We start from the raw sequence: 23034 nt of genomic DNA, 5'->3' as shown, positions 1-23034 counted from the left end.
TCTGTGGATGCCAAGGGTCATTTTCTATTCATTCAACCTTAGGTCATGTTCACTTTTCTCATAGCACCGTTTTCATGTTGTGTGTCCCTGTCACCAGGAACTAGAGCATCTTTTCCGTCTTCACCCAGATTGCGCTGTGCTTGCAGGTGGGTTTGGGGAAACGTGGAAGGTCCTGCATCTATCCCTGTGAAACTTATACTGGATTTATTTTAGCCACTGTTGAGATTCCACTCATTCCAGGACACAGTGTGTTCACTTCCCATGTGTGTGATGCCTTGTTCTGTTGTTATCCACATGGGGACTAATCATATCGAACAAGGGAGTGCTGGGCACGTGGGGTGGAAAACCGAAATAGTGTTTGTAAATAGTTTTGGGGGAAAGTATACGCCTCCCGCTTTCCCCCTGAGAATGTGCCTGTATGGGGGATGGGCCTCTTCTGCTTTCCCTGGGACATCGGGTCATGGGGAGAGTCTGGATCACTGGCAGAGACGGCCAGCAAGCTGCTGTGACAGAGGGAAGAACTAGGTGTCTGCAGTTATGACAGGGCCAAAAGAAGAGGGGTTTAAACCAGAGAGAAGGGTCCTTGTTTACAAAAGCTACCGTGAGGTCCAGTAAACTGCAGGTGAACTGCACGCTGGGGATGGAGACCTTGACGAGGGCATTTTGAGTGATTTAAAGGAGGAGAATCCGAACTGAAGTTGAGTGAAGAGCCAGCGTGAGGCCAGGAACTGAAGAGAGTGATCACGATTCTCATATACATCCTTGACTTAGTAATAGCTCTAAAAAAATAGACAGATTATTCCTTTAAGCGTATGTATCTAGATAAAGAAGCAGCCCAGTCTCAGAAAAAACAATGGTACCAGAACTCAGAAAGTACAGTGTTATCAGCCCCAGTGAGAATGATACCAAGATAATGTGACTCTGGACTTTTGATTGGGGTGTTTACTCTAGCTGTCAAATGTGTTTGTCTGCTGTTGGACTCTGAGGTGGAAGATATTGCAAATGCTTTCGTGGTTTGTAAGCTGTCCCTCTCAGTATGTTCTGGAATAAATGGAGCTGTAATCCGGTGGATCCAGCCTCCTTGGGGTCATTGTCCTGGTGTTAGAAGCGGTGACGCATCGGGCATCTCGAATGCCAAGTGATCCAGTCAGAGGTCCACGGATGCTCGCGAGGACAGTCCCTGACTGACGCTTTCACAAGGCATATCCAGAACCAACTACGTAATTTTAAGAGCTGGTGCAAAATGAAAATGTGGGCCCCCTTGTTTACATTATGAGAAATTTCAAGACAGCGTGAACAGGGCTGTAAACCAAGGGCGACTGCACACCCACGAAGTGGCCTTGGGTACGTCCCTAAAGAGCATGCCAAAGCTTTAAAGCATAAGCAAGTAAAATTTATATAATGGAGCACAGAAGTGGCAGAAGAAGGGGGAAGAAATAACTAAGACCTTGAAGAGTTCGTAGAAAAGTTGGTGTTTTTGGAAGCGTTTAGCTGGTTAGGAAATGTTGAATTAATTGATGCTTTTAGGTATTTAAGCAAATGATATCAACATTGTAGACATGATAAATGATATTGATACAAGCAGAATATAACTGCATTTTCATTCAACAGAGCTGTCAACATTCCACCTAAAGGCTGCACTTGCTTTTTGATTTCCCTTTAAGCTGAGTTCCCTCCTGTAAGAATTTAGAGGAGGGAGGAGGGGCAGTGGCTTCCCAGGGTAATGGGAATAATATGAAATATCAAAATACTTATGGATGTTGAGGTGCTTTTGCACTTTGCCTGTGTGCTATAGTGATTTCGATCCTGTAGAGCTTTTTAATTGTTGCCCTTAAATTTCAGTTTTGTGGCAACAAAAGAGAAAACCTCTTGATGGATGAATTGTAGTTATGGTCTCTGCAACTAAACTTGGGTATTGAGTCAAAACCCGCAGTGTCATCAAATATAAGCATTAAGGAACCTTTGTGGCAGGAGGAGGCAGTCTTGATAAGGTCTTAGTTTCTACAAACAGTGTTCAGGCCTAGGTCCTCATAGCTTGTTTATAACCTCTGTCTTTGTCAAGGACACCTCGAGCCCATTGCTATGGAAATGGACTCTGGCAAAACCCTTCCAAGGCCTTTTGCCCACCACCCCATCTGGGTTTTCTGAGATTAAATTTCTTTTCATCTTCCCACGAGAGAAAAAAAGTTAAGGGTGTTAAATGCCGTACTCCCAGGAGCTGGGATTTGACTTCTCCCTCAAGTTCCTGTGGGGTCTTTCTCTCTCTCTTTCCCATCTTTTTTTTTTTTTTTTTTTCACTGTCCTGGAAAGGGCCTTGGAATCCCTAGAATATTTTAAAGCTTTTTCTTTTACTAACAGCCACCAATGATTAAATAGGTTTCGTCCAAAAACCAAGTATTTGCTTTTTGGGAACGGAGGGAGGGGCCATTCATTCTCTGTCTCGGCTGAAAGGGGTCCGCTACAGCCCACAGGGGACTCAAGTCACTCTCCTTCACAAGTGCTCCCAAGTGGTAGATATTTTGAGAAATAAAATAACTGGTAAGTTTGCAGAATTCTCATCGGAAACAGAAGCCCTGTTTGACACAAAGCAAGCAAAACTTTCATCTATTTCAACTTTAGTGTTGATGTTTTATTGTTTCAACATTCTGAAACTATTGGTATTTGATAAACAAAACAAGTAATGATTAAAGTGATTTTAATTTATAATAAATAACTTGAAATAGAATGTCTTTAAATGGTGTAGTTCTGTTTGGCAAAATGTTGGTTGTAGGTTTCTTGTGGGAAAGAAACAGGAATAAGGAATCCCTTATTGTCAGAAGCCGCTGTCAATGGCTGATGAATTAGAAGTAAAAGTGGGAAAACAGTTTAATTTATAATATTTTTCAAATACACCTACTTCATAATATACAGGTATATTTGTATTGTTTTCTGGGAAAAAAAGTTTGAGTTAAGATGAATTGTGCCACAGCTTGTCAAGAGCCTCCTGAACATATCTTAGGGGTTGGGATGCATTACTGTTAAGTAATTTTAGTTTAAACGTTCCTCTGTCTCTACCCCTCTCTCCTTTCATGTGTGGTCCTTAGCATCCACAGAGAGCGTGCCCTGAAAATACGCTCGTGTGCCAAATGTGGGAAATCAGATGATAACCTACATCTCATGAGGGTGATTATATTCCCTGGGAGAGAGGGAAAGTTTTCATTAGTTTCCTCAAGGCATCTCGTCTTCTGGTCCTGCAACCTAGCTGGCATTAAGGACTCATTTTCCACTTAGGGCCCCTGAGCTGGAGGCAGCTGCTTCTCCAGGCCACCTGGTCAGGTGGCTGAGGACTTCACCTGAGCAGGACATTAACTCCTGCCTTGGTCCAAGCCCCTCTCACCTTCACAATCCACCTGGATCCTCCTGGCTGCCCTTGTCCAGGGATGAGCTAGGTTCCTGGCAGAGGAGGTGGGAAAGCAGACTTACAGAGTCACCTACACCGTGAACTCCTGGCTCCCAGCACTTTAGCCGAAGTGCTTTCCCTGCCTGGGTGCTTGACCTTTTGGCGCCAGTGGACCCCTTTGACAAAGCTCACAGACCTATTCTCAGCATGTTTTTAATGCAAGGAGAGTACAAAGAAAGCCAGATGTGTTAAACGATAGTGCTACCCCTGCATGGCTAGTCCCTTCTTATTTTTGAGGCAGCTGCTCAAATGTCACCCCAGAGATGCCTTCCCTGTCAGCTTACAGAAGAATGAGAGGAGGGGATCGCTGTTTACAAATGTACGTTTAACTTGGATCCAGCTATACAGTGTTGCAAAGGCAACAACAGAAAGAATAATAAGAAGGAAAAGAGGAGAGGGAGGGCCGGAGGGTGAGGTGGGATGAGTGAGTTGGGCGAACACTCCTGCTCAGCCTTCTGTGCAGGGACCCCCTGCCTTGGAGGAGGGTGGGGTGACCCGAGGGTCTGAGTTTCCTCCACGCCTCTCTCGTGATGCACAGCTTTCTGGGCTGCATGGTTCTTCTCTTTAAAGGTAGATCCTTTTCGTACTTGGTGACCCTTAAATGCAAACCAACTACTTCATCTAAAACTTAATCAGAGATACAGAGACCCCAATAGATGAAATATAACCATGAAAGTCTAATTATATTTGTATTAGTGATATCCAGTGATAATATGAAAATAATCATAGTAATTATTTATTGAGCCCTTCATACATTGTATTAGGCCCTTTATGACACAGTCTCATTTAATGCTCATAAATATTCCCAGGCATAGTGCTTCTCATTACACAGACAAGGAGACTCAAGAGAGGAAGCCCTCAGCAGGCAACTGGTAGACCCGGAATTCAAGCCAAGGGCTTTCTGACTCAAAATCCCATATGCTCACTTCTTACCCAAAGCTGCTGTTACAGGCACTAGTGATTCTAATAGAGGTGATAGTAAACCCATGATTAGAATGGACAGTCCATTTTAAGCCTGGACACCTCCAGGTTAGATATTAAATATGCCATTAAAAACGATCTGAACATATTTTCCCAGATACTTTACCTTAGAATTGCAAATCGTTTCCTTTTCAGAATATCACAATGACTCTGAGTATGGATTAGACAAATATAACATTTGGTAGAACCCCCCAATTTTTTTTTCCAAAAAAGAAAAAAAAACTCATTAGAAAAAACTCATGCTTCTCTTACACCCCAAATGCATTAAGGCCACGAACGGTTGGCCCCGAATAATTTGAGAAATATTGATAAAGAAATTGCTGCAGTGAGCCTTGCACCTTGGCGCTAGTCAGTGTTTTAGATACCCTATTTTTAAGATAGCAAAAATATTTTTTACTGGGAAAAAGCCCAGAAACTTTTAAAAACAAATTATTCAATGTGGAAAGTATCTCAGCTAAAAACTGCGCTAATCACATGTAGTAGCATTTTTTTGCCCTCAGTTTCATGGTAGTTTTCACCTACTATTAATGAGGGAGTTTCCAGTAGATGAAAGTGGTCCTAAAATGCATTTAAGAAGGCCAAGTGGACCCAGACTGTGAATAAAGGGTTTTAAAAAAGAAAAGGAACTACTGGTGAGTGAGAAGGAATTTATTTCATGCTCGATGGAGTTTGGTGTCATGAAGTCTTTAGCTACTGGTTAAGTATAGGGGTGGAAAAATGATTCCATTGTGTGTCCCGAATGGGGGCAAAAGTACAAATCACAGTTAACACTAACTAAAGTAAATAATGTCTCTCAACAAAAATGTATAGTCGTCTAATATATTAAGTGCACGGCCAGGTGATGGGAAACTGTGTCACATGTGCCTGCTGCAGACCTCGTTCTGCCTTTGATTTTTATGTGCAAAGCTGAACTTTTGTTCTTGGCAGGTTCTTGATCCCAGCGCCCTTTCTGACCGTTTGATTTCCTATTTCTCCCCCTACCTGAAGCTCACGTTAGTTGCCCTTTATTGAAATATTTCAGTAGTCTTTGAAAAGGTTCAGCAACCTGAGGAATTTTTTAAAATTCTTCTTCAAACATGCTTCCTCCAGTACAAATTTCCAACTTTCTTTCATATTCTAGCTGCTGTGGTCATATGCAACAAGGAATAATAATTATTCTAGAACTATGAAGTGAGAGCGAATGTAATAGGTAAGGAATAATTTTTAGTGAAGTTTTCTTTTCCCAAATATGAGCTTATCTGAGAAGAAAGATTTAGTTTTAGTGAAAGGCACCCCTATAGATTTTAGAAATTAGTCAGTTCAAGGTGTTTCTACACAACCATGCTAACGAAGGGACTTATCTTTCTTTTTATTAAAAGTGTTTTTAGAATACCAGCCAGGTAAGGAGGTGTGGAAGTGCTTTAAAACCTGTCTAGTGTAAGACCTACCTGATTCCTACAATTGAGATATTATTCACCAAAGTTATGTTATGTTCACAAGGTTTAAACTTCTTTTTCTCAGTGACTCAGAGCACAGGCTCCTGAGTGAAGAGGCAGGTGCCCTCCTGACCCCCGCCCCCTTCACCCTCCACCCCCCCAATAACTCAAGGCCCTTGCAGGTCGGGGTGGGGCGAGCTCCGGGCAGGAAGTGGGCTGTTCTCTTGATGTCCAGCAACTGGAGGGGGAGAAAAAAAGAGAAAGTGGGAACATTTTTTTAGTTAACTGGTAAAGGATTTGTTGATAGAGAAATGCATTGTTAAATTAGTTCCTGCGACCTTTTTTCTTCTCCTTGCTTGGCTAGTCTGTGAGAAGGGAAGGGGTAGAGTTGATTGCACTGCCAATCGAAATGCATAGACGTGCTCCAGAGCCTGGAAAACACCACTGCAGCTATTTGGATGTAACACCACAGTTATTAAAATTAATATTTACCTCGGTACCAAACAGAATAAATATCAGCTCCTCCCCCCATGTAAGTACGACTCTCAAGAATTACATGTCACTTTAGGAACTAGATCATTGCCTAAAATGTAAGTGTCTAACTACTGGTTGAGAAAAATAATTTGGCGACCTGCATAATTAAATGTAAAGGTGCATCTATTTTTTCATAAAGCCTTTTTAATTGACAAAGAAATCCCTTTAAAAGAATATGATAAAAATGACCAACTTTACGTTAAAAACAAAAAAATACACAACATATTAAAACTTTATATGATGTAAGTCTGTGTTATGTTTCAAAATTAAGAGTAATGCTCTAGAATACAATATTCCATAGCTATATTCTATTGAGAGACTAAGCGTCTATTGATTTGAGTAGGGCCATTCTCCTAGGATAGAACTGCTAATAGATGCTCTGTTTTATGTGGAAAGTCTTTGGAAGACTATCTAATAAGTTTTTTTTTTCTATTTATATTTCTTTTTATTTTGACTGAACCATAAGTTATTTTTTTTAATAGTTGCATGGTGAGTTTTTTTTAAATATAGAAACTCATAAAAATAACCATTTTTATTTTATAATTTAAATTATTAAAATATTTGTAATAGAAAAGGTTGGGAACTCCCTTGCGGTTCAGTGGTTAGGACTCCGCGTTCTCACTGCTGAGGGCCTGGATTCAACTGCTGGTTGGGGAACTAAGATCCCACATCCCACAAGCCATGAGGTGTGGCCAAAGGAAAAAAAAAAAAAGAAAAGGTCATTGAAAATATTAAGCAGTACCTAAAAAATAAATACATGAGTTCCTTCTAGATTACTAAAATTATATTGTGCTTTTTCAAATTTCACTGGAAAAGAAATATTTTAGAGATAATATTGATTCTATGCACTTTATAAAGAAAAGTTTATCTTCTGTGACCTTGAGTCAAGTTCTGGTAAATTAGAGGAAGCCTGCTTAACTGAAACCCCTCCTTCTCACACTACCTGAGTTCACAACATCCATTCGTGAAGAACACCTCTTCTGTATCACCTGCTCCATCCTTTCTAGAACTTTATAGAATCTTCACTGCTATGATCCCCTTTACCAAGATAAAGTCAAATCTCTAAAGAACCCAATGGAGTTATTTTTCTCACAGTCATCCAAAGGCTGTTTTCTGAAGAGTTTGGATCAGCTGCTTAAAGATAAAAATCTCTGGAGACAAAGAGATTATACAAAGACAGAGATTCATACTGACTTGAAGAGAATTTTGAAAACTGGTTCTTTGTGTTCTAATGTTTTCTTCACCAAAACAAACAGGCAGTAAAGAAAGCAAAGAGAGAGAAATCCTAGATAATCATAGGAAAGACCTCGTAAGTACTAGCAGAGGCACCTGGAACAAAGTGAACACAGGATGGATGTCCTAAGTGAAAGTTGCTTGAATTTCAGTGGCAAATACGGGTTTTGGGTCATTTGAACCTTGTCTTAAAACCTACTTTCCCAACATTTTATTATGAACATTTTCAATCAGAAAAGTGGAAAGAACTGTACAGTGAACATCTGTGCTCCTACCTAGATTCTGCAACGAACATTTACCTACTCTCTTCCTCACCTGTCCGTCCATGTATCCATCTGTACCCTTCAATCCAGATTAATTTTTTGATGCATTTCCAAGTGAGTTAAAGACCTAAGTATACTTTGCTCCTAAACTGTTCAGCATTTGCATCAATATTTTTATGACTCTTTTTAAAAAAAAATTTTTTATGACTTTTATTTTTTGAGGTCACATCAACCTATAGCGGAATACACAAATCTACCCAAACCTTGTGCATTCTGTGATTTTTCACACCTGCGTGTGCCTGTGCAATGCAAACCTTTATCAGGTAGAGAATGGAGCCCGACCCCACAAAATTCCCTCCAGTCCCTTCATGGTTAGTCCGCATCCTTTGCAACTGCTCTTCGGTTTTTCCTATAGATGAGCTTTGCTTGTCCTAGAATTTCATGTAAATGAAATTGACATATATACTGCTTTCCTATAGGGCTCCCTCCGCTCAGCATGTGAACTTACCATCTTTTTCTTTTTTTCTTTCTGTTTATTATTTTATTTTTTAAAATTATTTTATTATTATTATTTTTTTGGCCACATCGCGTGGCTTGTGGGATTTCAGTTCCCCAGCCAGGGATTGTACCCGGGCCACGGCAGTAAAAGTGCCAAGTCCTAACTACTAGGCCACCATGGAACTCCCCTCCTTTTTTTTTTTAATTGAAGTGTAGTTGATTTACAATGTTTCAGGTGTGAAATGATTCATTTATATATATAGATATATTCTTTTTCAGATTCTTTTCCATTATAGGTTATTCTGTGATATTGAGTAGAGTTCCCTGTGCTATACAGTAGGTCCTGATTGTTTCTCTGTTTTATATACAGTAGTGTGTATCTGTTAATCCCAAATTCCTGATTTATCCCTCTCCCCTCCTTTCCCCTTTGGTAACTGTAAGTTTGCCATCTCTTTCTGATTTACTTGCAAAGTGAGATGAAGTGATCTGACCTTTCGGTTTCAAGTGGCGGAGCTGATCTGGTGCCTTTTGACTTTCAGGGCTGTTCCCTGCCATTCTCAACCTTGCCAGCAATGCCCACATCAGCACCAACGCGACCTGTGGAGAGAAGGGGCCGGAGACATACTGCAAGCTGGTGGAGCACGTGCCCAGGAGGGCCATGCGCAACGCCCAGTGCCGGCTCTGCGACGGCAGCAGTGCCAACCCCAAAGGCAAGTGGCGCCCCCTTTGGGAGGACCCGTGGAAATGTACACCTTCCGAGCCGACTACTGGAGACTTGCGTTAGGGAGCCACAGACCTGCGTTCTCCTCACCTGTCCATTTCCACTGATTTCACAGTTTAGAAGTTAAAAAACTTAAACCAGAAGCTGAGAGCATTGCGTGTTCTTGTTTTCTTTCAACAGAACGCCATCCCATATCAAATGCCATCGATGGCACGAATAGCTGGTGGCAGAGTCCTAGCATCCAAAACGGGAGAGAATACCACTGGGTCACAATCACTCTGGACTTGAGACAGGTGGGTAAGGCTAGAGCCCCTGCAGGAGGCCTGTGGGTGGCTGGGTTGTAATCTCATGAGCTTCCGGAAAGTCCACTTGTTTCTTAATACGTTTACATTCTGGTCTCACTGCTTTTCCACCCGGTGAATTTAAGTGAGACACAGAAGTTGTCCTTGGTACCGTTTCTTGTCACGTTTATCGTGCCCAGGTATCCTTGGGGAGGTGAGTGGAGTGTTTCCACGTGGTCTGATGTTCTTAGAAGCCATGTCGGGACGGGACGCTGATCGTCCATCCGCCCAGGATGCCACGCCAGGCGGTACCCAGGTGTCCACACACACTGCAGGTGGTGTCACAAAACGCATGCATTTCCGGCCTTTTGAGCTTGTTATCTTGCTGTTATCGCTATGCAGCTGTTGTAAGAGGGTTCTACATAGAAAACAAAGCTTGGAAACAAAAGAGGATAGTCTTAAACCTCTGGACACAGCCTCACCCCGTCACGCCGTCTGCGAGGGCTGTGAGTACCTGGGGTTGTCCATTACTGCTGTGAGCAAGCCTTCAGCACGAGCTGGGACAGGCAGCGTTTAAATGGCTCGGACCCCACTTGCATCCCCTTGCTTTGCTTTAAGACCACATAGGAGAATGGAGAGAAACATGGTACGGGCTCTGGCTGCTCCACATATTTCTGGGGAAGGGAAGGAGAAGGAAAGAAATCTGAGTGGAAAGGATGAAAAAGAAAGGTGGCAGCTATTGTCAAATTTCTGATTTCAGTTCTCCAGAAAAGTGATGGCATAGCCTTCTTGTTTATGTCCATTCCGTTTCTCTTGGGTTAGAACTCATCACTGTTGTGTGAAATATCCTTGAAAGAGACAACTAGTTGAAATGCGCACTGTAGGATGGAAATAGGAATTTTGGAGATCTTATGATGAAAAGTCATAATTCTTTGAATAAGTGATCATTAAAAAATACGTAGGGGGCTTCCCTGGTGGCGCAGTGCTTGAGAGTCCGCCTGCCGAAGCAGGGGTCGCAGGTTCATGCCCCGGTCCGGGAAGATCCCACATGCCGCGGAGCGGCTGGGCCCGTGAGCCATGGCCGCTGGGCCTGCGTGTCCGGAGCCTGTGCTCCGCAACGGGAGAGGCCACAACAGTGAGAGGCCCGCATATCGCCAAAAAAAAAAAGTAGGATATTAAGTAGAAAACAAGACAATACTGTGTCTGTTCGTGCACAAGGAACTTTTGAGCTCTAATCGTAACAGTAAATGAGGTAGTAAAATGTGAAGTTCAGAAGACATTTTTAAAGTTCAGGTTCATAGTATCAACGTAAGTGAAATAATACTTCTGGGTGTTTCCAGCCACGAATCCTGAATTAATATGTCATGCCTTTGTATTTTCAAATCTGCCTGAAGGAAGAGAGAAAAAAACCCCTTTTTGCCCTGGTTTTTGTTTTTGTTTCAGTGGTAAGGATGCTTCTGCAGGAAATGTTGGTTTTCTCATCATCTTTTCAATGTATTTTCCTTCTTTAAGGGAAAAACTACAACATTTTCATCATTACAAATGCAATACTACGTGAGTTTGGCCAAATTAACAGCTGGACATTTTACGAATAGACTTCAAATCCATGTTCAACTGTTGTTTATCTTGCAGTTTGTCATGCAATTTGTCAATTTTGACTTCTCCTAACAGGAGATCTTTTTGCTGTAAGTTGGACTGAATCAGCTTGAGGAATTCGGGGGCCTCACTTTTAGGTCTTTAAGGCATATTCAAACACAAGCATACACACAGAATTATAGGCTTCTAAGTACTTTCTAGTGTTTTTACATAAGCTTCTAAATTGAGATTATTTAAAATAACAAAATACTCAGAATTTTCTTTACCTTTTACACAACGTAAAGTTTCTACTGTGCTTTCAGTTTAAAAAAAGTGCAATATGATTATCGCTGAGCAAACCTTTCTCAGATATTTATTTATTGAGTCTTTTTATTGTGAAAATGTTCGAATATGTAGAAAACAGTATTATTGTGACACACACATACCCACCCCCGAGATTCAGGAATTTTTAAGCAGTTTGTCACATTTGTTTCATCTTGGGAACACTTTGCAAGTGAATTGCAGTCATGGTGACATTGGACCAATACAAGATTTTTTGTATCTTCAGAAAATAGGACATTTGTTCTGAATAGGCACCAGGCCATTAGCTAACAAAACTAACAGTAATTTCCTAGTAACTATTTCTCCACCCATATCCAGTTGTCCCACTTTAGCCACCGATGTCTTTTATAGCTTTTATTTTTCTTTTTCAAACCAGGATCAGTAAGGAACACTCATTGCATTTGATGCCTGTTATGTGCTTGTTAAATCTCTTCTAATCTGAATTGTCCTCTCTTACGTTTTCAAAAATGATATTCAATTTTTGAATAGATGAGGCCAGTTGTCTTGTAGAATATCCTACATTCTGGATTTGTCTGGTGGTTTCATTGTGATTTTGTTACCATGTTCCTTTATGCCCTCTATTTCTTATGAACTAAACTCAGCTCTAAAGTCTTGATTACTTTCCAGTTAAATATTTTTGGCCAGAACCCACCGTTGGCGATCCTGGCTGCTCTGTTGCATCCAGAGCTGGTTGTCCCATGAGGAGTGAGGCTATATTTGGGTCCTGCTTAGGTATTGACAGCTGGATGGCTCCCTTCCGCCTCATCTCATCCTTGTTTCCTGGGCCTCATTGACACTCAGCTCTAGGATGTGGTTATACCTTCTGATGACTTTTCTGTCATCAAAGTCTGTGTATTTCCCTGTCAGGACAACAATTCACCAGCTGCTAGTTAATTTCTAGATTATACACCCCATGAGGGCAGGGACCACAGCTGTCTGCTTCCTCCTTTCTTCTTCCTCTTCCCTTTTCCTTCCCTGTTAACGTTTATGGAGGCTTGACTTCACAGCCTGACGTCGGCAGAGGTGAGGCAGTGAGTGTGTAATCACACTGTGAATCAGTGCTTTATTTTCACACTCCCCTCCTTTTTTTGGTTCACAGCCTGATTAAAAGATGACCATCAACTAATAACCCATTGACTGCTTTGTTTCACTCCTTTAAAAACGTAAACTCTGGGGGCTTCCCTGGTGGCGCAGTGGTTGAGAGTCCGCCTGCCGATGCAGGGGACACGGGTTCGTGCCCTGGTCCGGGAAGATCCCACATGCCGCGGAGCGGCTGGGCCCGTGAGCCATGGCCGCTGAGCCTGCGCGTCCGGAGCCTGTGCTCCGCAACGGGAGAGGCCACAACGGTGAGAGGTCTGCGTACCGCAAAAAAAAAAAAAAATATAATATAAACTCTGAAGTACAGGTCTCTAAAGTAAAATTAGGCAGACCTCAGTGTTATCAGGAATCAACAATTTCATGTTGTAAATGTGTTCATGTAACTTAATAAAGATGTCAGCCCCTGAGGTTTTATGACCAAATCAGTCAGTTTCGTTCTGTTTTGGCAAATGCCAAAGACATTGATACCATTCTTCATTCTCTAGTTGATGACAGCTGTAGAAATTATGACATTTTAGCCTCTGTATATAATGTTTGGTTACCTGAAAGATAAACTAAAGAAAAGATAAAAAGTGGTGTTATCAGAAAGTCCATAAATGTTGTGTGGTTTGCAATAAGATTTAACTACAGAGTGTTTGCTTTAGTAACACATTACAAGAGGAACGATTAGATTTATTTCTTCACTTCTTTAAAGTAATGCCTGCTATTCATTTCTTGCATCGATTCACCATATTTTAGAATTTACGCTGATATCTAGCAATGTCTTACTTAAAAAGAAAACAATCTGTGGGAATTGAATGAGTGCGGTAGTTTTAAGAAAAAAAATAAAACTGACGAGTCACTTTAACAAATGTAAAACTAACATATACATGGGTGGTGTCCAGTCGTAAACTATTGCTCACTGTCCAATGACCTAGCATGATACCATGGACATGAGCCCAGGATCTCCTGTGATAACTTAAAATTTTAAAGAAATCATTCTGAGAGAGGGAGCATACCCATTTGATAGATCGTGAATTTTGTGATTGTCCGCATTATTTTAGTTGTTAATTATATTAAACTGTATATATTCTATTAAATATATTAAAATGTATTCCTATGGTAGAGTTTCTCAACTTAAGAACTCAAGGATTTCCAGTTTGAGATACTCTAAGTTAAGACACTGGGCAGATAAAAAGATGTTCAACATCTTTCATCATTAGAGAAAAGAAAATCCACAATGAGATACCACTTTTCACCCATTAACATGGCTATTATCAAAAAACAGAAAATAAAGGTTGGTGAGGGTGTGGAGAGATTGGAACCCTTGTGCATTGCTGGTTGGGAACGTAAAATGGTGCAACACTACGGAAAACAGTGTGGTGGCTTCTCAAAAAGTTAAACAGAATTTCCGTATGATCCAGCAGTTCCACTTCTAGCTATATCCCCAAAGGAACTGAAAGCAGGAATTCAAAATGATATTTGCACACCCACGTGTTATGGCAGCCTATTCACAGTAGCTGAAAGGTGGAAGGAACCAAGTGTCCATCAACAGTGAATCGATAAACAAAATGTGGTCTGTACATAGCATGGATTATTTTGCCTTAAAAAGGAAGCAGATTGTGATATATGAACAACGTGGATGAACCTTGAAAGTGTGTTAAGTGAAATGAGCCAGACACAAAAGGACAAACACTGTATGATTCCACGTACATGCAGTTCCTAGAATAGCCATGTCTATGGAGGCAGAAGGCACCAGGTGCTGAGCAGAGGGGGATGGGGAGTGAGTGTTAATGGGCGCAGAGTTTCAGTTTGGGAAGATGATGAGGTTCTGGAAACGGATGGTGGTGATGGTTGCACAACTATGTGAATGCACCTGGTGCCACTGAACTGTGCACTTAAAATGGCTGGAATGGTCATTTTAATGTTATATATATTTTACCACAATTAAAAAATGTTAAATATTGTGAAATACATGCTGTTTTCTATCAGCCAGGGGTCCAATCAGGAAAACAGAAACCACAGCAGTTATTTAAAAGGACAGGTCTAGTAGGAGGAACTGGTTAATGGGTGTGAGAGAACTGGGAAAGAGAGTCCCTAGCTAACTGAGAGTTAACCACTGAGGAGGAACTGAGGGAGGCGATTGGGGTTACTCACAGCTGGAGGCTTGCAGGAGAGTACCCCACCTCTGAGCCGGGGTGAGGAGGCTTATGTGGGGAGTTCTGGAAAGCCAAAGACTGGGGCCAACTGCTGCTGGGCGAAAGACATTGACCGGAACAGCAAGTAGACAGAGGGGAAATATCCTCCCTCCCTCCTCCAGCTCCCTGCCTCCAGCCTCCCAGTCTCCCTCCTCCAGCCTCCCTCCTCCAGCCTCCCTGCCTCCCTCCTCTGGCCTCCCTGCCTCCCACTAGTGCCTTCAAACCCCGAGAAGCAGAGTACAGCAGGTGGATTTGCAGTCGCTTTGCAACCGGCAGTAATACTGTCATCTCAGTAGGTGATCACTGTGCCAGGGCAGTGACATGAACACAGATCGGCAGCCTTGAAATCCTGGGTCAGAATTTTGTTATACAGTGGTCAGCCAGATTCTGAATATGCTTTTATAAGTTTTTAGGTTAACTTTGGAATGAAAATGCAAAATTCATAATCCTCATGGCGAAATCATGGACTGCCTTCTAATACGTGGACAGACTAGGCGTCCTGGGATCTCAGCTGAGAGGCTGCCGTAGGTGACACTGTGACTTTAAGGACAGTGGTGGGGGAAGTAGAAGCAGGTCTATTTATTTCTGTATGTACTTATTTATTATTCCTTTTTGATCGTGTGGCATCGTGGCAGAGATGCGTCAAGGGTGGTTGGGTGCTATGCTTTCGGACAGCTTACAAAGTAAAATGCAACACTACTCTATATAAAATGGATAAGCAACAGAGACCTACTGTATATGTATAGCACAGGAAAATATATGCAAGGTCTTATAATAATTTAATGGAAAAGAATCTGAAAAAGAATAAACATATGAAACTGAACCACGTTGCTCTATACCTGAAACTGATACAACATTGTAAATCAACTGTACTTCAATTTAAAACAAAAAATGAAGGAGGGTTCCTGGTTGAGCACCTGACAAATTCCTTATAAAAAATATGTTTCCTTTCCCCCGTCACACTGGTAGTCCACAAATGACTTAGGAGTCCTAAAAATCTTCAGGTATCACATGGGAAACATTAAGCAAGATACAATCTAATTAGAGTTAGCTAATAGGGTTAGCTAAGAAGTGCAATTATGCAGATTTCCAGAAAATAAACTCATAAGTCAATAATTCTTATTTTATTCTTAATTAGGGAAGTAATATAGGCTTACTGTAGAAAAACTGGAAAGTACAGATAAGTGTAAAGAGACAGAAAAACCTGTCATCCCTTCACGCTGACACAATCACCAATAACATCAGTGTACTTGCTTTTAGACTTTTGCATGCATGTCTATGTATTTAAATTAACAATGCAGTCATAGGGCTGCCGTTTATTCCATACTCCTGCAGGCCAGGCTTTCTGTGGAACCCTTGCTCTGGACTAGCTCATGGAACCCTCGTAATCACACTAGGAGTTTGGTTCTGCATTATCTCCTTTTGACAAATGGCAGAACTGAGCCTTACTTGAAGTAATTCAAGGGTAGAACTCATCCCTGTCTGCATTCTTGGACGATATCATCCTTCCGGCTGAGGTTTGTGACAAGTACGTTTGTGTCCTGATGTTTTAGTTAACTTGATAGCATGATCATTTCCCAATATAACTAAAATCATTATTAATAATTTTAAAGCTGCGTTAACATCCTACTCTATGGCTTACCCATGATTTGCATAATAGCTCCCACGCCTGACATGTTGGTTGCTTTTCTGTTATGGATAATAACTTGAGGTTTCAGTGAAAAAGGATTGCATGCCAGTGAAGGAGTGCAGTGCATACAAATCAGTTTCAAGGCTCATATGGCAAGTTTCTGTTTAGTTTTGAGTATCCCTTTCAAAAGAAATGTTCATTGCCTGTTGTGTATAGGAATCTATACATATATTCATATATATCGTGTATATGTATAGGAATCTATATGTAATATATAGAATTTAGTATTATAGAATTTAGAATAATATAGAATTTAGTAATATAGTATATAGAATATATACAGTATATTATCTACGCAGCATATAGAATCTACATATGTATATGAACACTCAACCTATATATTGTATATTCATATACTATGCATATGTGTGTCTATATACATATATATAGGTATCTGTATAGGTATAGGTTATAGACTCTACAGCATTTTTTTTCTCATCCATGTTGCTTCATCTCCAACAATCCTGGAGAGGAGATGGCCCCCTCTTTGCAGGTGAAGAAGTGGCAGTGCAGAGTGGTCCACTGGCTTGCGCAGTGTCACATGGCTGTACCTGCTGCAATTGGGGCCAGACACCACGACTTCTGGTTCCTTCCACACCACCCACACAGTCTCACCTCGTTTGTTCCCCGTCTCCCATCCTTGTTTCACTTTCTGTTATGATTTCCTGGGGATGCTCGCAGGAGTTCTGACAACTTCCTTCTGATTTGGGAGTGTCTGAGTTCTTCCTAAACCCCTGTTTTCTTTGTCACTCAATGGGGTCCTCTCGCCTGGGAATGGGGCAGAGTATCAACGCTTCTCTCATGGTAAATCTGGGTGCTGTCTAACGTGATTTTTGGCCAAGAAGCAGGAAAATGAATCAATGTTTAGTAATCTCCTTTCAAAATGTTTAAACCTGGGCAAAATGTTCGCTGGGAGTGGTCAGATTTGTGAGTAAAAATGTGAAGTGTCCCTTTAGAAGACAAAGTGTGTTTCATAAAAAAGAAAACGTTTCCTATGGCATTGAAAATAAAGGCTGCTTTTTTGAAGCAGTGCTCTATACTCTGTGTAGGTTTAATTAGGAAGTAACACTTTGTTGTGGGCACATAATCACAGAAGGGCCTTTGTTTTATGCAAACCTTTAGACAAGAGCTGCTTGTTTGCTGGGTTTTATAAAACCTCATTAATCTGGACGTCTGCTGTTGTCTTTTTTCCCCAAAAAATTTCTGAAAAATTGGCCAGAGCTGGATTGAGGTTTATTATTGTATCGTCCATAAGTAGAGTGTTTGCTAAGCACATTGGCACAGTAAATAAAAAAAGAACAGGCAAATTGCACATTCTTAAGGCAGAAAATCTTGAAAGACTTTTAGAACAAGAGTTGCATGTAAATTGGAGCTTCTCATTACAAATGAGTCTTGGGTGTTTGTTAAAAGAGTTCAGGCAGAAATTGTTCCTGGAAACCCTGGTAGAAATGACCATGACTGTGTACTTGTATTTATTCAAAATGATTTTATTTCAATTTTATATTACTTCATACTGGGCTCAACCAATTTCAAATTTTTCTTGAATTTGTTTGGCAAAATGAATAGATTGGAAGAAATCAAGCCCTTCATTACTATTTGGAAGTAAGCCACATGAAATTCTTCTCCTTCATTTTTATCTTTTCCGTCCTATTCTCCATGAAGCTGCTTGTCTCAGAGATATGTCTGTCTTTTGTTTTCACATTTTTGTTATCTCATTTTGTTTTCTCCTACACAGCGGCTTTTCCAATTATCTACTGCTTTGTAAGAGACCACTGCCAAACTTTATGGCTTAAAGCAACATCCATCTTATATCTTTCTGGGTTTGTTTCTGGGGGTCAAGGTTTCAGGAAGGGCTTGACTGTGAGTGGTTGTATCTCAGGCTGCAGTCCTTGGGATGGAGCTGCTGGGGGAGGGGGCGCTGGGGCAGCTGAGGGCTGGCCAAGGCTCTCCCTTCATGTGGTCTCTGGGCTTGTCTGTGTGGACTCTCCTTGTGGGCTAGGGGCTTCCTCACAGCATGGCAGCCCTAAGGCAGCATTGTGAATAGGGCAGTTCAGGACTCCAGCACAAGTGTTCCAGAGAAAGAGGCAGAAGTTGCATCCCTTTAAGACCTGGCCTCAGTGTCACACAGCATCTTCCTCTGTGCTCTTTGGACCTCCCAGTCTCTGAAGTGGGCAAAGATTCAAGTGGAGAAAACATGAGGCAACCCCAGCCTGCCACAGGACGAGGGGTAAAGACTTTGAGACACGTCTGAACCCCCCATTGCCTCCTCACACTTCTGAAAAGAGGCTTCTCTCTGCTGGTCTCCCATAGCTTACCTTTTAGGGGCTATACCTTTATCTTTAGGTGATGTAAAGAGCTATAGGGCCAAGTGGCAATACAGATATTGTACCTTAAATTGTTCAATGTTAATGACTAGTGAGCTGAATACATGAAAATAATTGAGGCCATATGTGGAGCTTCCTTTCCTGGCAAGATTTATTTTTGAGCTTTATCCTTTGTCTGTCATGAACGGTGGTCTGCCAAACAGTCAAGCATAACCATTTTTCCAGTTAGCACAACTTAGTTTACCAAACCTTCCCCCTTTTTTCTTTTTCTGTTTTGAATGGCAGAGGGTTGGCCATACTGTTACAGTGTTGCTTGCTCTACAGGGCTTCTTAGATCGGCCTTGGGAGGGTTCTGGGAAATGAGCGAAGAGAGTTTTGCAGGACTCTGTCAAAATATACTTTTCATATCTCCAACTGTTTTGGCTTCAAAATAAAGCTTTTTGTATATTTATGGAAAGAAAGGGAGGTCTGTTCTGGAATTATTTCTTCCTGTTATAGTAAAGCTAGAAAAAAGATGTTTTAGTTTCTGAAAAAATTTTTCTTTGAAAAATACGTTTTGGAATCCATTCTAGTGTTTGCTTTTTTTTTTCCTTTCTGCTTTTTACTTAGCAGTGTATTCAAATTGAAACATCTAACATCTTCATCTTTAAAAAGAAAGCTGTAACAAAGTAAAAAAACAAAGTAGCTCCTGAATACCTCTGCTATACCTCAGAATAACTCATGTGCTTCTTATGTCTTCAGTGGAACTTTTCTCTATATAGAACTTCCTTTATTATGATACAGAAGCAGAAATTTTTTAACATAAGAAAAGAATTGTTAAAAAAACTCCCTTGTGATCCTAACAACCAGGAATTATCTTCTGATCCGTTCCAGCATATCTGAGAGCATTGCCTATATTTAATAAGTTGTAACGTCTGCTTATTGATGGCAGGGGTCTCAGGATTCCTTGATGAACAAGACAGTAGCGACATCCAGGGAAAGTATTCAACAAACCGTAGCTTCCATATAAATGTTGGTATCATCACTGTACTTCAGTTGTTGCTTACGGCTGACCGTGGTCCTCAGGGGCTTCTGGGCTAGTTGGGGAAAGAGGCAGGTAAGCCGATCACTTCTGCTGGCTGATATGGGGGTCAGGGGAGCTGAGCAGGTATGGGGCACATATAGGAAGGGCAGCTCAGAGCATCAGAGAAACGACCCGAATGTAGGACCAGGTGGAGGAAAGGTACCTGGGAGAGAGCATCATAGAAAAGGCCTGTTTGTGGAGCCAAAATAGTTCATCCAGTGTGATCATAACCGTTGTCTTTCATTTTTTCTTTCTGTTGAGATACAATTTACATGCACTGCTGTGCACACATCTTAAGGGTATAGTTGGATGCACTTTGACAAATACAGTCGCATGTATAAGCCTCACCGCCATCAAGATGCAGAGCGTTTCCATCACCCAGAATGTTCCCCTGTGTCCATCCCGTTCCGTTCACCAGCTCCCCTCCCCGACACCCGCTGGCCAGAGGAACCACTGTTCTGAATATTTTTTCACTTTGATTGGCTTTGCCTGTTATATAACGTCATATAAATGCAATCACACAACCTGTCTTTCTTGTGTCTGCCTTCTTTCTCTTGGCATTATGTCCGCGAGATTCCCCCATTGTTGCTTTTAGTGGTTTGTTCCTTTATTTCTGAGCAATATTTCACTCCGTGAATATACCACACTTTGTTTATCCATCCTCTTGTTAGGGTGTTTGGGTTATTATAATTTCTTCTGTCAGTGCCTATTTTATTTTATTCTGTTTTATTCATCTATTTAGATATAATTGAAAATAACGTTGTGTAGGTTTGAGGTACAAAACACGTTGGTTTGATAGGTTTATATATTGCAATATGATTACTACAGCAGTGTTAGCTAACACCTTTATCACGTCACATAATTATCATTTCTTTTTCTGTATTGAAAATAATTCCAACTCTGACGTTTATAATCCAGTATTGTTGACTATAATCACAATATTGTGCATTAGCTCTCCAGAACTTTTTAGTCTACTAGTTGCTACAGTTTTGTCTATTGTAAATAAAGCTGCAGTGAACATTCTATAAAAGTCTTTCTGGACATATGTTTTTATTTCTTAAGGAGTGAAATTGCTTGGCCAATGGACGTGTGCACATTTAACTTTGTAAGACATTGACACACCAGCCTAGAAAGTGGCTTCAGTAGAAAACCCTTCGTCCAGTTTCTAGTTGTTTATTGCCAGAGGGCTAGGCAGTACCAATTTCTTCTTCATGGCTGGTATCTGAATTTCTGTAACAATTTTTAATGGCAGAATAATGTCATCATCTGGGTATACAGAGATTTGTTTAACCTGCTTACACTGTTGAACATTTAAGGTGATTGTAATTTTATAAATTACACTGCAACAAACATCTGAGTAGTTTTGCAGCTGCAGTGCTGATTATGTTTTAGCGTAGATTCCAGGAAATGGGATTTCTGGGTCAAAGAGCTTAAACAGGATCGTGAGAGGCCGCCTTGGGGGCGTAGGGCCCTGGCCGCAATGTGGGCTGGGTGCCAGCCCCGCGCGCGGGAGGGTTGCCCCGCAGGGAGCAGGGCACCAGGTTATTCTACATGAGTGGAGGAGGTAGTTGTTGCAAGTAGAAGAGACACAACTTTTTTTTAGGATGTCTGAAGATGAATAAAAAGTGAAATTTTTACGCCGTCTTGAACCAGCTCTTCAGAAATTTACTAAGAGAGTAATCCCAACAGACCTGGAGAGGTTAAGAAAGCACCAGCTAAATATTGAGAAGTATCGGAGGTGCAGAATCTGGGACAGGTTGCATGAAGAGCATATCAATGCAGGACGTACAGTTCAGCAACTCCACTCCAGTATCCGAGAAATGGAGAAGCTTTGTTTGAAAGTCCAAAGGGATGGCCTAGGACTTCTGAAGAGAATGATAGATCCTGTTAAAGAAGAAGCATCAGCAGCCACAGCAGAATTTCTTCAACTCCATCTAGAATCTGTAGAAGAACTTAAGAAACAATTTAATGATGAAGAAACCTTATTACAGCCTTCTTTGACCAGATCCATGGCTGTTGGTGGAACATTTCACGCTACTGAAGTTGAAGCTAATCCTCAGAGTATGACTCAGATATATGTGTTGCCTGAAATTCCTCGAGATCAAAATGCTGCAGAATCATGGGAAACCTTAGAGGCGAACTTAATTGAACTTAGCCAACTGGTCACTGATTTCTCTCTCCTAGTGAATTCTCAGCAGGAGAAGATTGACAGCGTTGAAGACCATATCAACAGTGCTGCTGTGAGTGTTGAAGAGGGAACCAAAAACTTGGGGAAGGCTGCAAAGTACAAGCTGGCAGCTCTGCCTGTGGCAGGTAATCTCATCGGAGGAATGGTGGGGGCCCGACTGGCCTCCTTGCAGGCTTCAGAGTGGCAGGAATTGCAGCTGCGCTTGGTGGTGGGGTGGTGGGCTTCACAGGTGGAAAATTGTTACAAAGAAAGAAACAGAAAGTGATGCAGAAGCTCACTTCCAGCTGTCCAAATCTTTCCAGCCAAACTGACAAAAAATGCAGTTAAAAACCAAACTTCAGTATTATTGGTGCCAACATGTCTATCCTTTGCTGCTGTTGGACACTCATCAGCTTTTGGAACATGAACATGATTATATCAAAATAGTGGCTATCAATGCTCAAGTGGGATTGAACTGTGATAAGTGCATATATTTTGTTGTTTGCTGGGGTGTTAATGGGGATGTTAGATACTGAGAAGCCTGGACTGAGGGTGTACAGTGTTTGGCAGGTAAAGTTTAAGGACTGCCAGGGAGCAGACTCTTTACCTGGAAATGTGAAAACCCAACCCATAACTTTGATAAGGACTTGCGATGTGTGAACATGTTGGGTTACAGAAGGACAGTTTTCAGAACAGTTTCTTCCATAACTCTGACATGGAGACTCCAAGGCTAAGCATATTGTAAATATGCTTCTTTATCTCCTAAATATAGATTATTTAGGCATTTTAGCAGAGAAAAGAATGGAAGTTCAGTAGCTTTTTGTATCAAATAGGGAAATCAGGAGCTAGCAAGGGGCACAATTGAATTGCATTAATGGAGTCCATTTGGTGAACCCTATTGCAATTTGGTCTAACAATAGTTTCAAGTGAAGGAAACAAATAGTGTAAGAAAATGGAAAGAAAGGCCCGCCTTCTCTTTCAGATATCTTAATTTGTGACACTGGCCTCTTCTCTGAACTCTTTTTTCTGCCTCTCTGTAAATAAAGAACGCAGAGTCTCAAGTGGTAGACTTATAAGGCCAGTCACTAAGCTTGCTCTGTCAGCCTCTTTTTTTAATTTTTGAATTTTATTTTATTTATTTTTGTATACAGCTCCAACCAAAAGACACAGGCTCGCTGAATGGATACAAAAACAAGACCCATATATATGCTGTCTACAAGAGACCCACTTCAG

General features: G+C 41.2%; 1 protein-coding gene and 1 pseudogene across 2 annotated transcripts in view; both read left to right on the top strand.

Moving 5' to 3' along the window:
- The window catches only part of LAMA1 (laminin subunit alpha 1), a 159749-nt gene that overhangs the window by 14506 nt on the left and 122209 nt on the right, over nt 1-23034 (top strand). The window contains exons 2-3 of the mRNA XM_082853408.1: nt 8903-9073; nt 9265-9377. Coding sequence (XP_082709534.1) covers nt 8903-9073; nt 9265-9377 — 284 coding nt within the window. The remainder of the gene's footprint in view (nt 1-8902; nt 9074-9264; nt 9378-23034) is intronic.
- LOC309970524 (syntaxin-17-like) lies at nt 21239-22149 on the top strand (annotated as a pseudogene). Its single transcript has one exon. The product of its transcript is annotated as a syntaxin-17-like (transcript).

The sequence above is a fragment of the Leucopleurus acutus genome (assembly GCF_964270905.1).
Source record: "Leucopleurus acutus genome assembly, chromosome: 13".
NCBI classification, from domain to species: Eukaryota; Metazoa; Chordata; class Mammalia; order Artiodactyla; family Delphinidae; genus Leucopleurus; species Leucopleurus acutus.
This window is presented reverse-complemented; position numbering and strand designations above follow the sequence as displayed.